The 14,168-nt window shown below is 40.9% G+C and overlaps 1 protein-coding gene across 1 annotated transcript; it reads left to right on the forward strand.

Annotated features, from left to right (window-relative positions):
* The first annotated feature begins 2,207 nt into the window (after window positions 1-2,207).
* On the forward strand, window positions 2,208-7,245 carry LOC127642951 (bone morphogenetic protein 10-like). The gene is made up of 2 exons (XM_052125419.1): window positions 2,208-2,958; window positions 3,418-7,245. The coding sequence occupies exons 1-2, from the start codon at window positions 2,589-2,591 to the stop codon at window positions 4,494-4,496; spliced, it is 1,449 nt and encodes a 482-aa protein (XP_051981379.1). The 5' UTR covers window positions 2,208-2,588; the 3' UTR covers window positions 4,497-7,245.
* Window positions 7,246-14,168: the final 6,923 nt, after the last annotated feature.

Consider the following 14,168-nt stretch of genomic DNA (forward strand, 5'->3'; position numbering starts at 1 on the left):
AGAATATTTCAGACCTTTTGGTCCATAAAATGAAAGAGAATCGGTGCTAAAATATTGAAGCTCATAAAATTACATAAAGCAGCATAAAAGTAGTCTATAAGTCTAATCCATGTGCCTCCAGTGGTTTAATCTATGTCTTCAGAAGCGCTATGATAGCTGTGGTGAGAAACAGATCATTATTTAATTCTTTATATTTAATTAATTCTCCTCCCTGCCCTAAGTGCTGAATATCCACTTTAAATTTCTCATTGTTCTTCTTGTATTTTTGGTGATTCACTTGCTTCGTGAATATCACCACATACTGGGCAGAGAGAAGAATTTAGCAAAAAATGACTTAAATATTGATCTGTTTCTCACCCACACCTGTCATACCAATTCTGAAGTCATGGATTAAACCACAGGAGTTGTATGTATTACTTTTATGCTGCTTTTTGGAGCTTTACATTTCTGGTCACCATTCACTTACTTTGTATGGACCTACAGAGCTGAAATATTCTTCTAAAAATCTTAATTTGTGCTCTGCAGACAGAAAATCATACAAATCTGGGATGGCATGAAAGTAAATGAGAACATTTTCATTTTTGTGTGAATTATTTATTTAAGTAGCACATGGGGGCCACGGCTTCCTCCTTTTGTGATACAATGTTTAACATTGATTTAGTTCTTGAAACTTTTAAACCCAGTTGGGTTCTCATTCTCATGCATGATGCACATGTTCTGAAGTTTGTGACAGGTGGAATATTCTGCCTGAAGTATTGCAGTACAAATCTTGATCTTTATAAAGGCTAAGCATAATTATAAATTATATAAAAATGTATAAATCTTCTCTACTTTCCTGGTAATTTATTATACTAATTAACACTCTCTACATCTGGGGTTGGTATTATTAAAAAACAAACAATATTTAAAAAATATTATTATTAAAAAATATCTTTATCTTTAAAAAATAATGTTTAATTCTATTACATTAATATTTTAAAGCTCCTCAAGTTAATCAGCCAAAAGTAGTGAGCGGTTTTCTCGTTTCCTTGTTATTGTTGTTTGATTAATAGCGTTTATATATATATATAGCCTAGACACTGCTCAGTTCACGTACATGTACATTTCAAGTCTGACATTGCGATACAAATATGCTTATTGTCCCACTGTTTGAAGTTCACTTTAGACATAAACGACTGCGCTTACATTAATGCCTCAACAAGACGGGCATTGGCGGAATTATAAAGTGTATTTCGCGCTCTCGGAGCACAGCACATGTAAAGCATATACAAACATTAACCACCTGTCAATCAAACAGTGCGCAGCAACAGACGTCAGGAAATAAAAAGACAATCTTTTATATTTCATATAGGCTATACTGTATATAGAACACTACTCAAAAGTTTGTGGGAACAGTGGGAAAATAGCGCAGTAAAATACTGTTACAGCACTTAAAATGTACTAAATTAAAGGAAAAGTATAAACATTTTAAACTACTTATAAAAGTAAAAATATTGGGCAAAAGTAGTTAATTACAGGAACGTGAGTATTTGTAATTCGTTACTTTACACCGCTGCTAACTAGTGCATCGGAGTGCATGTCGACTGGTTGTATACGTTCCCAATTGTCTCCCATAAGCAAGTATTTTAAATGTAATTACATTATAATTCATGCTTGTAAAATGCTTATGTCTCTGAGCTAAACACAGATTTTAAGATAACAGCACTGTAAAGCTAAACATGTGTTTTTGGCGGCTGCTTTCAGTCTATCCCGCTACCTCTCACACCCCATTTCATTTCAGTTTCCATCACCAAAGATATATATCCTCACTTGTTCAATGAAATGGAAGCACTCTTGAAATGCTTGTCAAAAAGAAATGGCCAGTAAACTTAACTCCCATTGCTCAAATCAAAGGAAAAACAAATAAACACTAGGACCAAGAGCTGCCCTGGCTCAGCCACCCAAACAAAAAAAACACCCTAACAAGCAAGGGGCTTCTGCACGTATCAGAGCAATGTTTACAAAATCCTCATTAAGGAAAAGAAAGCAGATAACAGTGCACACACATACGCACTAGCACACTATGAACACAAAAAACACAGAGCTTCCTAGTTTGTAGATAAGAGAGAAAGTAGTGAGAGAGAGAGAGAGAGAGAGAGAGAGAGAGAGAGAGAGAGAGAGAGAGAAAAACATTTGAAAAGAGATGCCACATAGGGACATCTCTTTAACGTAGTGATACCACCCTCAAGCCAAAACTTTGAAGACATCAAAAGGTGAGAAGAGGCAAAAATGCTCAGAGTTCAGGAATAGAGGCATTCTAATGCAGTGACCAGTGTGCAGCACCATATAGACCTAAGCAGCAGAGGACTCAAAACCACAACACTGCGGTTCTACTTACCTGCATTCTACACTGGAGCGACCATTGACCTTCTGGATAAGCAAGTGTTACTTACTTCTGAAAACTTCAAAGTAAAATTCAGGACTTTTGTCACTAGACCTATAGGTTCCAGTTCCTGTGAAACTCCAACCACATTGGATGGTACCTATAGCTGACACAGATCCCATTTCCTCACATTGTGGTTGGCAAAAGGGTTTGTAATTTTTGGATAATGTGGTCATCCACCATATCTGTTTTATTGGCCTTGCTCTTGCTATTTTGGGGGGCTTTTTTTGCACACAGTAACACTATCAGCTCCCCGGAGAGACTCCGCACTGCTCCAGGGCTGGAAGATGGGCATGGAGGGGTGGTGGACCCCTCAATTCTGGAGCAGGACAGTGAGGTGGATACGCAGAGCTTACTGGAGACCATGAAGGGTCAGTTTCTACGCACCTTTAACCTGTCAGGTCTTGGTCCCCTTATGCAGCCAAGAGCCACTCGTGTACAGCCCCCTGAGTACATGCTGGAGCTCTACAACCGCTTCGCAAATGATCGAACCACCATGCCTTCTGCAAACATTGTACGCAGCTTTAAAAATGAAGGTAAATAGGTTTTAACATTTTCACAAGTGGATTTTATGTATTTTTGATTGATTTTTCTTGTTATTACCAGTGACAGCAATATTTGTGTGTCGCTATGACAATACAATGGTAACTGAAAAATTCTGTATACATTGTCAAAATCGAATATCATGGAAATTCTCAAAAATATTGCTTGGAATTAAAGGAAATACTTTTGCAGAACAATGAACAATTGGAAGATACTTTAAAATTTTTGTTGTACACTCATTTAAATAATAGGGCAAAAATGCAAAGTTTACAATCTTTATGTTGTCTATAATGCAGTTAGCTGTAGAGTAGATCTTGAACAAATCTCAGCACTTTAATCGTAGTAATTCTAGACATATTTCTGGGCTCAAAATAATGTTTGATTTAATGGAAGAATGTGAGAATTTAAATCCTTAATTAACCACCACTTTTTTGTGGTTTTGCTTTCTTCAGACTCCTCTCCATGCAGTATGGGACCTGGTGGTGTGAGAAAACACCCACTCCTCTTCAATGTATCCATCCCACAACAGGAGAAGGTCACTGCAACTGAGCTCCGACTCTACACTTTGGTCCAAACAGACCTCCACAAATATGCCGGTGTTGACAGAAAGGTGACTATATATGAGGTGAAACAGCGAGACACTAACAACAGTCAGCAAATAAAAGGGGATGATATTGAGGGAGGAGGGCGACCCGAACAAGAGAGAGAAATTGAACTATTGGAGTTGGCGTCTCGACAGGTATACGGAACAGATAATGGGTGGGAATCTTTCGACATGACAGCTGCAGTGCACCGTTGGAGAAATTCAGACTATGCCAGCACCCACAGGCTGGAGGTCCATATATCAAGTTTAAATTCTCAGAGTGCTGCAGCATTTGAAGGTGAGGTTAAAGGCAATTACATAGGAGGTGACATGGACATTGACACAAATCTGGAAGATAAGCACAACCCCTTAATGATTGTCTTCTCTGATGACCTAAGTGGAGATCATCATGGAGACAAACGTGAGCTGAATGAGCTGATCCAGCATGAGACCGCTGGGCGGGGCTTTCAGGACAACCTTGAGCAAGCGTTAACTGGTCTTTGGGAGGACCAGGGACTTACAGTACAAAAAGATGGCAACGAGGAGGAGCTAAGTGAGGAAGCTCTCCTACAGATGCGCTCCAACATCATCTATGACACAACATCTAGAATTCGGCGCAATGCCAAAGGCAACCAGTGTAAAAAGAGTTCTCTCTATGTAGACTTCAAAGACATTGGCTGGGACAGCTGGATCTTGGCCCCCTCTGGATACGAAGCCTATGAGTGTACAGGAATGTGCACTTACCCTTTGACCAAACACGTTACACCTACAAAACACGCCATTGTGCAAACTCTGGTCAACCTGAAAAGTCCACAGAGAGTGTCCAGAGCTTGTTGCGTACCCACTAAACTAGATCCCATCTCTTTACTCTATCAAGATGATGCAGGTGTGGTTACATATCAGTATAAATATGAAGGCATGGTGGTAGCAGAGTGTGGATGCAGATAGCATTGAATGGACACAGGGCAATTGGGTGAAGCTGGGCCAAAGCTTAGGAATTGGATTGGAAGGAGACTAAAATACATTCATTGTCTCAGAACCAGTCAAATCTATGGTCAACATACAAGTTTCTTCCAAATTGCAGTGGATGAGCTCTTACTTCCAACATTACAGTGTTAGCAGGAGTAATAAAATGAAATCAGCCTTTACTTGATTCAAAGTTAAACAAGGGTGTTGCGGCAGAGGACGTAATAGGAACCGTGTGACACAACGCAAGCTATAGTGGAAATGGGGATTTCATTTCGTTTTCATTTAATTTCAAGATTTCATTCCCACTGATCAAGGATTGGGTGGAACATAAGACACTAATTAAACTAACAACACGCCTCAAAATCAGCCAGGATAAATTAGCTGTTCTTATCAATAAAGCTTAAGTTTAAAGTTTAAGTCAAAGATTATATCAACTCAAACTCATGACATACTTGGCCATAACTCTTTGCTAAGTGGGTGTTTTGATGAGATGGCAGCTCAGATGAGAGGGTTTGTGAACTTATGCACCACAGGGTCATTTTGGTGACCCTGCCAGAGACAAGAAGCCTGTGAAACTGGCTGTTTCCAGTTTTCTCTAAACACAGTATCGTATCTGTCAAGACTCTGACGCTTCAATACGAAGTTTCCTGCCTTGCTGAATGCATTTGATAGGAACTCTTCAAGTTAACATGAAACCTTTATCTGAAGACTGTTGTGAAGAGAGGAAAGGGGTGAAACAGGCCAGATTGGGCCAGTCTGGACTTCAGAATCTGTCTGAAAACAACTGCTTTTCTGGATATTCACAGTTGGCAGTCACTATTGCAAAAATAGTAGACACTCTTTTTGTCAGCATCAAGACCAAGTGATAAAAAGATGAACTTGAAACTATTTAGCAATAGAGGACAATTCAAAACTGTTTAGATGCATCAAGCCTTTTTGTTCAATGCTTAGGCAAAAATCAAATTGTTGTCTGCATTCAACGGAATTAACTCAGAAATCTGTCACTCACTGACTTCTTGCACCAGTGTTGAAATACGTGCATGGGGCATTGACAGAAGATCCACCTTGATTCTACAGCTTGGCCGGTCTGCCTTATTTAATTGGTAACAGAAAGCATCAATGGGTATTGAGGGCCTATCTGCCCCCTCCTGCTCCACATGCCGTGCGAGCTGCGCTCCCACCCCAGAGCAGGGCCATGATAAGGAGTTGTCAGGACTGAGAAACGTGTGTGGTATTCAATGCCTGGAAAACTAAACGGCCTTCCAAGCTGCATGGGTTGGGGGAGGGAGCTGTTAAGATTCCTGGGAATGATGAGGCAGTTTGATTTTTCTATCATATCAACTTTTTGTTTCATAACTATCCCTGGGCTAAAGACACATAATTGAACCCCCCACTGCTTTACTGACAATGTCCTCCCATAGTCTTGCTCCCAGGCAACCTCCTGTCATCATTAGACGAACAGATCTCCTTTTGGACCCTTATCACTGTTAGGACAAGACAATGTATGAGAACTGTCTCGCAAGGTCATCCCCACCCACAGATATACTTCTCAAGACTTTTCAGTCATTAACATTTCTGTTGATGACTGTTAAGTTTATTCTCATGCCTGAAATATACTTTGCATTATTTACTTTATTGACGTTACTGACATTGTGTTAATGAAATACAATTTGTGTTCTGCTGCTTGTATTTATCCTAAAGTTTATTTATTGTTTAATTTATTTTTTTTAATAATAATTATTTTACTGAATTTGTATAGCAATTCTGTACATGTGATTACATACAAAATAGTGAGTACATGAAATGATTGTGCAAAAAATGTGTCTACACTTAAATTAATTTAAAATGAATTCAAATTATTAACGTATCCTTTAAAAGTTACTGTGTTTTAAATAGTGGTGGGAATCAGCAGGGATAATGATATATGGGTCATGAGACAATATAAATAATGCAGTCCTTTAGTGAATAGTTATTTATATTGCAATCTTTATCTAACTTTTTTCTTTTAATCATCAGTGGACCTCAGTGCTTTGCACATTTATATTATATAATTTTTTTAATTTTGATGAATATTAATAATTGAGTGTTTATTGACCTTATGCTCCACTACATTTGAACTTACTTACTTACATACTTGCTCTGAAGGTGAATAATTTTACTCAAAATATTAATTAAGAATACTGATACATGTGAAAGAAAAAACATAATACTTTAAAATATAGATTTTTCCCCTATCCCTAGTTGTAAAGTATTCAGCAATGTTTAAGGTGCTTTAATCAATCACTTTACAAGCACTGACTTCTCATTAGGATTTGCATATATTTTTAAATATTTGGTTGATGCTCTGCTCTAGTCACTTGCACTCAGACTTTCTCCTTAACAAGATATAATTGTCACAGTCCATCCAGAGCTTACTGTTTAGACAGTGTGCGTGGGAGAAAATCCTTTGAAAACCAGAAGCTCAAAGGACCATAGTTGACATGTGTCAAACAGATCCACATCCATGGGAAGCTAACTGGAAACTAATGACCACACAGGCTCATCTGCTTTGTGGCTTGAGACTGTGCAGATGTATTTGGAACTGTATATGGGGCTGGGGCTTAAAAAAAGTTTAGCTTTGTTGACAATGTATTTGAGATGTGAAGTAAGCTTTGGTAATTAGCAATTGCCAGTTGCTGTTGTACAAGCAATGTATTTGCCATGTACAAGCGCACACAGAAAGTGTAAATAAAAGGAATATTTTGAACAAACTGTCTCACATTATGAACTCAAACATTTCATATATAAGGTTATATCAAAGATATTTACTAGAAAATTTGTCTAATAATATCATTTGTGGCAATTTGGCTCAAGGACAGTACCTATTTACTGTATAAATTATAACGTCTCATCTCTGATGCTGATTGCACCTTGTATTGATGCTCATTAAACTAATAATGTCCAAGTTGAAACTCACTGATCTCTGTGTTTAAAAAGGAGGTCTAAATACCTTCTTTATCTTGCCACATAAGTCATGACATGACATTTTAACCAAAGGATGGGAAACAATGTGGAACCTCCAATATGTTTATTGAGCTTGAATGATGTGACAGTTCAGGACCTCCAAACCAATTGCACACACGCTGTTGAGCTGTGTCCGATTAATGATTTATTTACAAATTACGGAAGCATTTGTGTCTGGAGATTGTCATCTAGTGATGGGTATTTTACTAAACTGACGGGAAGTTATTAGCTTGTGTTACGATAACAAACAGCTATTTTTGGTAATAACAAGAAAAAAGAAAAGAACGCAAATCTTCAGACATTCTGGAGGTGCAATTGAAAACTTTTTTAATGGATTTTACAGTCATGATATAGTAATGTCAGAACTTGCTAAACTTCCATATAGTATGTTACTAGCTAAAATAAGCTGGAACGGCACAGAGAATGCAAGATTTCCATTAACAGTGCAATTTTTTGTAAAATATCCATGTGAAATTATACAAATTTAATGTTATTAATAAGTTCTCACATGGGCTGGAAACAAGTGTAACATTACAAAGCATTTTTATATTTTGTATTTCTTTTAAATTGAACAGTAATATGACTTAAAAACTGTGGAGACTGCATTAAAAAGCTATCGAAGGCAAATGCTTCTCACAGTCAACTGAAAAGAGAATGGCCTCATTCGAGAGGTAGGCTATCGTTTAACCCACAGCCAGGGGTTGATTATGACTAGCAAGGGGCGTGGGGCTAATTTTCTTTTAGGGCCCCTCACCAATTATCTTTTAAAGTTGAGTTATTGTTAGGGAGAATAGTGTGGGTGCTGGTGGATGTTGAGCAGACAACAAGTCATCCTGTCAGGGACTAAGTACACTTTAATGGCTTGAGGCATTTACAGTCATAGAATTTGGTTGAGCGAAAAATTTTAGTACAAGTAGAGAGTACAGCAGAGTAGTGTGGAGTGTAAAGTAGAGTGTTTTGTATATGAACGCACTCTGCAACAACATAACAACAATGGGACTAACAAAGCCTCTATATGTGCTCTCCGAACTGCATCTAGTTAATACTGAACTGTTAAAGAGGAAATGCTGAGTTATCAGCATAATTTGTCTCACAGTCACAAGGGGCACTAATGTCTCTATATAGGCATAGCAAGCCTTTTCTACAGCTGCCCCCACATTTACTGTGTAAATGTGTAACACAGAAAAGGCACTATCAAGTTAAGGATAGTTCTAAAGGTACTCAGTTTGGTAGAGCTGGGAGGCTGATGAGACAGGAAATAGGACGAAGATAGGTTTTATTCTTGACTTTTACGTCAGCCGTCCGGGCTCTCAAATCTTCTCAGGGAAAGACATTTGTTTACATTTACATTTATGCATTTGGCAGACGCTTTTATCCAAAGCCGACTTACAGTGCACTTATTACAGGGACAATCCACCCGGAGCAACCTGGAGTTAAGTGCCTTGCTCAAGGACACAATGGTGGTGGCTGTGGGGATCGAACCAGCGTCCTTCTGATTAACAGTTATGTGCTTAGACCACTACGCTACCACCACTTTGTTACTTGTCCAACTGGCCATAGAGCTTGGGGTAATTGATGATCAACGATCATGACAACCATGCCAAGCTGTATGTTTTCTGCCTCTTTGTGCCACTTCTGGCAGACTTGTATTTCTGGAAGATAGTTGTGGAGGAAGCATCTCCAGAAGTGGTTTGCTAAAACCTGACTATGTCTCCACCTCCGTTTGGTCAGCAACTCTGCTTCAGGGTATATTAATTGAGGTAAGGATGAGTCAGGCCGCCCCATGAGCAGCATGTTGGGAGTAATTGGGTCAGAGTCTATGTCTGAGGAGGTATATCCGAGTGGATTCGAATTGAGAATGCCTTCAATCTCAACGAGCACGGTACCTGGTTAAGGAGGGCTAGTTTGGCTTCTCGATAATCCTCGGCTGTTAGCACTTCAGTAAGGGTAGCCGCCATGTGTAATGCTCTGGCTATAGCTGTGAGTAATTGCTTATAGGACTCAAACTGGTTGCAATCTGGCAGAGATGGGTTAGTGACAGGAACTGCAAGTCCACAAAATTTGAATTGTTTCAGCTCTGCATCTTCAGTATGTAACTGTAAGAGAGGAGTCTGTGGCCACTGGTCTGGGGGCAGGAGGAGGAATGTTGGGCCTTGACTCCATCGACTCAACTTAGCTAACTCGGCTAATGTCTTATCCCTTGTGATATCGTCGGCAGGCTTAGAATTAGAATCAACGTAATGCCAGTCATTAGGGTCTGTCAACTCCTAAATCTCTGCTACGCTCGTGCCGATGAAGACTTTAAATCGACACGAGTCAGATTGGATCCATACCAGCACGGTAGTGGCATCTGACCAGAGCACAACTTGACTTATAGGAGCACGGAGTTCTGACTTCACTAACCTCCCTAATTGTGCTCTGTCAGAGCGGCGCACAACTCCAGATGTGGTATAGACTGTTGTTTCTTCAGGGAAACTTAGGACCGGGCAGTCAAGAAAGATATCTCTATATAACTCCTTGAGGACTGAGTGTTCGAAAGTAGGCTACTGAGCCATAGGCTCACTCTGAAGCATCACAGAATACGTGCAGCTCTCTGATACTCTGTGGGTTATCCAACTTTAATGTGACATAACATCTGGGAAGGGAGATGTCTGGTAACTCCTGCTCCCATGTCCACCAGGCTTGGAGCATCCCTTCTGGAAGTTGAGGGTCGTCCCATTTCCTTTTCTTATCACACAGACAATGGACCAGGACTTTAGCTCTAGTGCTGAAAGGGACAATGTACCCCAGGGGGTCATACTGGCTAGCTAGGACCTCATAGATATAACGCATACTAGGGACAGGGCATTAAATGGGATGATACTTATACAACAGTGTGTCAGAGGTACAGTGCCAGTGTAGTCCAAGCACGGCATATCTTTCACTCTTAATAAAGGAGTGGCATATCTGGCTACTCCATCTACTGTAACTAACTGTCTTCTTGATCTTGCTTTAAATGGGTAATGAGTTTCTCACTGCATTAAGGGAGGACGTCTAGTTGCCACAATCTCTCAACTTCTCTGTACAGGTCAGTATATGAGCCTGAAGTAGCTGTGAATAGGCACTGTTGACTGGGAAGGCTATGCTTAATCTCTTGATTGGGACCTTTCAGGGTCCAACCTAGTTGGGTCTTGATGGCAGCAGGACCATTAGGCAGGCCTAGACGGACTGGCTCTACTGGGGTGATGAGGTGAATGTAATCCGACCCTATCAGGAGGAGTGGTCTGACTGATTCAATCTGTGGCAACCATAGACCTTGGAGATGATGGTATTTATGCTGTAACTCATCTACTGGTTACGTATGCTCAGCTAATCCCAGCGTCTCTGCTGTAAAGGCTTCAAGAATCCTAAATGAGGTATTGGGTTGGGACGCTGGCAACCCTGTGAAGGTCAATGATGCACCTTGCAGAATGTGAAGGTCTTGTCTGACTGTACGCATTACAAGTTCTTCTGGTCGACCAGTCAATCTGAGCTTCTGGACTGTTGAATGAAGGAGGATGGTGCGTTCAGACCCGTCATGCAAGAGGGCGTAAGTCTCTAAGCAGTGGCTGCCATTTCTCAAGAGTACTTTACAGATCTTCAACAAGACACGTCAATTTTCGGTGGGCTGATCTAGGTACAGTGTCTCTGCAGTCGTGTTCACCAAGCAGCTCTCTGAAGGTCCAATCTTATGCATCTCAGGCATCTTCGCAAAGGATCAATCATTAACTTTGTGAAGGACATACAGGTGTTAGTGATTACAACTCTTGCAGAGTGTTCTGAGGTTACATTGTGCAGCTTGATGGGTCCGTCCATAACGCCAACATCTCTTGTGTGATTATATCCACTGCACATTCTGATCTCTATTCAATCTATGGAAACTGTCACACCCATTCAGATAGAGGTCTTGAGCATCGCAATATGGGCAGAATGTCTCTGGGTTTGGGGACAGGAAATTTAACTGGCATGTCACTGCTGTCTTTCTCTGTGCCAAAGAAGATACTCGTGGCTTTAGCTGGCTGTCTCATATCTCTCTGGTGTCCCCTCTTGTAAATGGGTAAAGGCTTACTTGATAGAGGATAGAACCTGTTGCTGTCCTCCTGAACTTGCAGATCAAACTCTAACCACGCTGATAAATCCAGCAAGGTTGGAATGGGAACTTTTTGGGGATGGACAGACAGTCTGCAGATCATGCGGAAGCTTACACAACAGTCTTGATACGTGGAAACCACACTCTAGCTCCACATAGCCTTTATTCCCCAGTTGCTGAAGCATACTCACAGGTGAGGGAACTCATCCGGAAGGCTCTCACATCTCCGAGGCCAACATTTGGACCGTTCATAAACTCGGCTATTCGCTGAAGTGCCAACTGGAGGGGTTGTCCGTACTGTTGGTTAAGTGTCTCCATAGTCTCTGAGAAAGGTAATAATGAGTTGCAATAGGAGTCTGCAATCAACGGTGCTTCTTCTAACTTTAGATGATCAACGGAAATCTGGTAATTAAACCTCTCTGTAGCATCCGCTGGCAAGATGTTCTCCAGAGTGATGCGCAGCTGTTAGAACTCTCTCGGATCTGGCTTAACAAAGTTCCCCTGTAAGTACTTTCTTGACATGGAGGAATATGTAATCTGTTTGAGCCACTTCTACTATCATCAACTCTATCGAAAGACTGATGCTGGGAGGGTCAGACGTGAGAAGGCTGTGATGTCATCTCCAGCTGCTGAACCCTCCTCTCTAATTCATACAGATGATCTTGTAGTATTCTCACTCAGTCTCTGAGGTAGCTTGGATCTAGGCAGAGGGATGGGCCTGGCTTCTGTAGTGATTTGGGGAGTATGTGAATGATGACTTAACCAATCACTCACTGTAAGTAGACTCAACTGGGCTTCCAGGGCCTCATTCCTCTCCTCTAATTTCTTTATCTGCTCATAGGAATGACGTTGCAGTTCCTTAGTCTCTTTCCACAGCTGCTGGAACTCTACTACAACTTCTAATGGCAGCTCAGGAAGAGGGGAATTATGTGCTCACTGTTGTTCATACTTTCTATTGGGACTACACTCTATCAAAGGCTGCCCTGACTGCATACTTGCTCTATAGTTATTTGTAAACATGGATCTATATGCCTTATAATGGCTCATGGGCACTGTTTTAGAGATAATATGTATGTATTAAAAAATTATTTAATGTTTTATTTTTTTACATATCTGTTGTGTGATGCTGGACCATCAGTATGTATTACTTGTGGCAGTGTTACTGTGTCACAATGACTTTCTCTCTCTCTCTCTCTCTCTCTCCTGCTAGATAATTTCTCAATGCTCTTCTATCATTGTAGGTTGACTTTTCTCTAAACAGAGAGCATGCACATGAATTGAGGTTGAGATTGTCACAACAAATTCCAACAACACGTAACCTCGTCAGTCATTCGATTTATAGAACATTCATGTGGAGCGGAGGGGGGCGGGGCCGGGTCGGAATATCGCGCGCTCTTGCCCCACGGATGACGGCCGTTCACCGCATCCAGGCAGTCGGGCTACTCCGTCACCCAGCAGATGGCAGCGGTGCTCCCCTGGGTGGACGGCAGTGTCGAGGACTCTGCGACGGGCATCCCTCCTCCTTCCTGGGCTTCGGCACCAATGTAACACTGTTAAGGATGGGCAAGGAGGAGGCGAGAACCGGCTTGTCAACATAAATCATAATTTAATGCAAACTTAAACTAAAAGCACAAACATAAACAAACACACACACGACGGACATGCCCGTAATTCTCTCTCTCTCGAACCATCGTCACCGGCCGCCTTTATCCCTCGCACGCCTCATCAGTCCGATTGGGAACTGGGTGCGCGATATTCCGACCCGGCCCCGCCCCCCTCCGCTCCACAATCCATATGCACATAAATCCAACTCCTGATATTATGCAGGTCTGTTATATTTCTTGAAACACAGGGGGCGCTAGAACACCTTTAAAAATGAGACATTCACGATAGAGCTGATGCTTTTTGTGGGGCTAGATGTGGAAAAATATTGCTAAAGCAGACAACAAAATTGTTAAAATTTTACTCGCAAAGGAGGTCAAAAAGTCGCTAAATCTAGCGACAAAGTCACTAAGTTGGCAACACTGATAGAGTGCCGCATGAATGAGTCCTAAAACACGGAAACGAGTTAGCAATTTTTGCACTTCCGGTTCCATCGTCCCTAAGTCAATGAGTTTTTTTTAATGGGTTTTTGGTTAAATGCCTGAAATAAGTTCTGTGGTTAACACAAGCTCAAGATATTTTCACGTTTTCTCTAAGACATACACCAGTAATACCCCACTCTTGTACATGCTTTTACGTGTCTTGAAAAAGGCGGTTGCTAACAAGTGGCTAAATGTGACTACAGATCGAGGTTGTCGGGGACATTAAACATCATCATGCTGAACAGGAAAGGGGGGGTTCAAATTGTAGTGCTATACATTTTATAAAAAAACAATTGATAGTTTTTCCAATTTTGTCTAAGTTCTTCTGTAGCTTGGCAATGTTTTTTTGTTTTGCCCGGGATGCAAACACAAGTCGTCGGATGGAAGTTGCTCATTTGATTGTTTCCCGACCGATGTTGCCCTGTGGAGACTCTTAAATATGAGAACGCTCAAGAC

Source organism: Xyrauchen texanus, chromosome 4, assembly GCF_025860055.1.
Source record: "Xyrauchen texanus isolate HMW12.3.18 chromosome 4, RBS_HiC_50CHRs, whole genome shotgun sequence".
In the NCBI taxonomy this organism is placed as follows: Eukaryota; Metazoa; Chordata; class Actinopteri; order Cypriniformes; family Catostomidae; genus Xyrauchen; species Xyrauchen texanus.

Excerpts from the sequence above, each read along its gene's own strand:
- LOC127642951 (XM_052125419.1), top strand. The coding sequence starts at position 2,589 with ATGTGGTCATCCACCATATCTGTTTTATTGGCCTTGCTCTTGCTATTT. Across the intron at positions 2,959-3,417 it reads ACGCAGCTTTAAAAATGAAG|ACTCCTCTCCATGCAGTATG; the intron begins GTAAATAGGTTT and ends TGCTTTCTTCAG.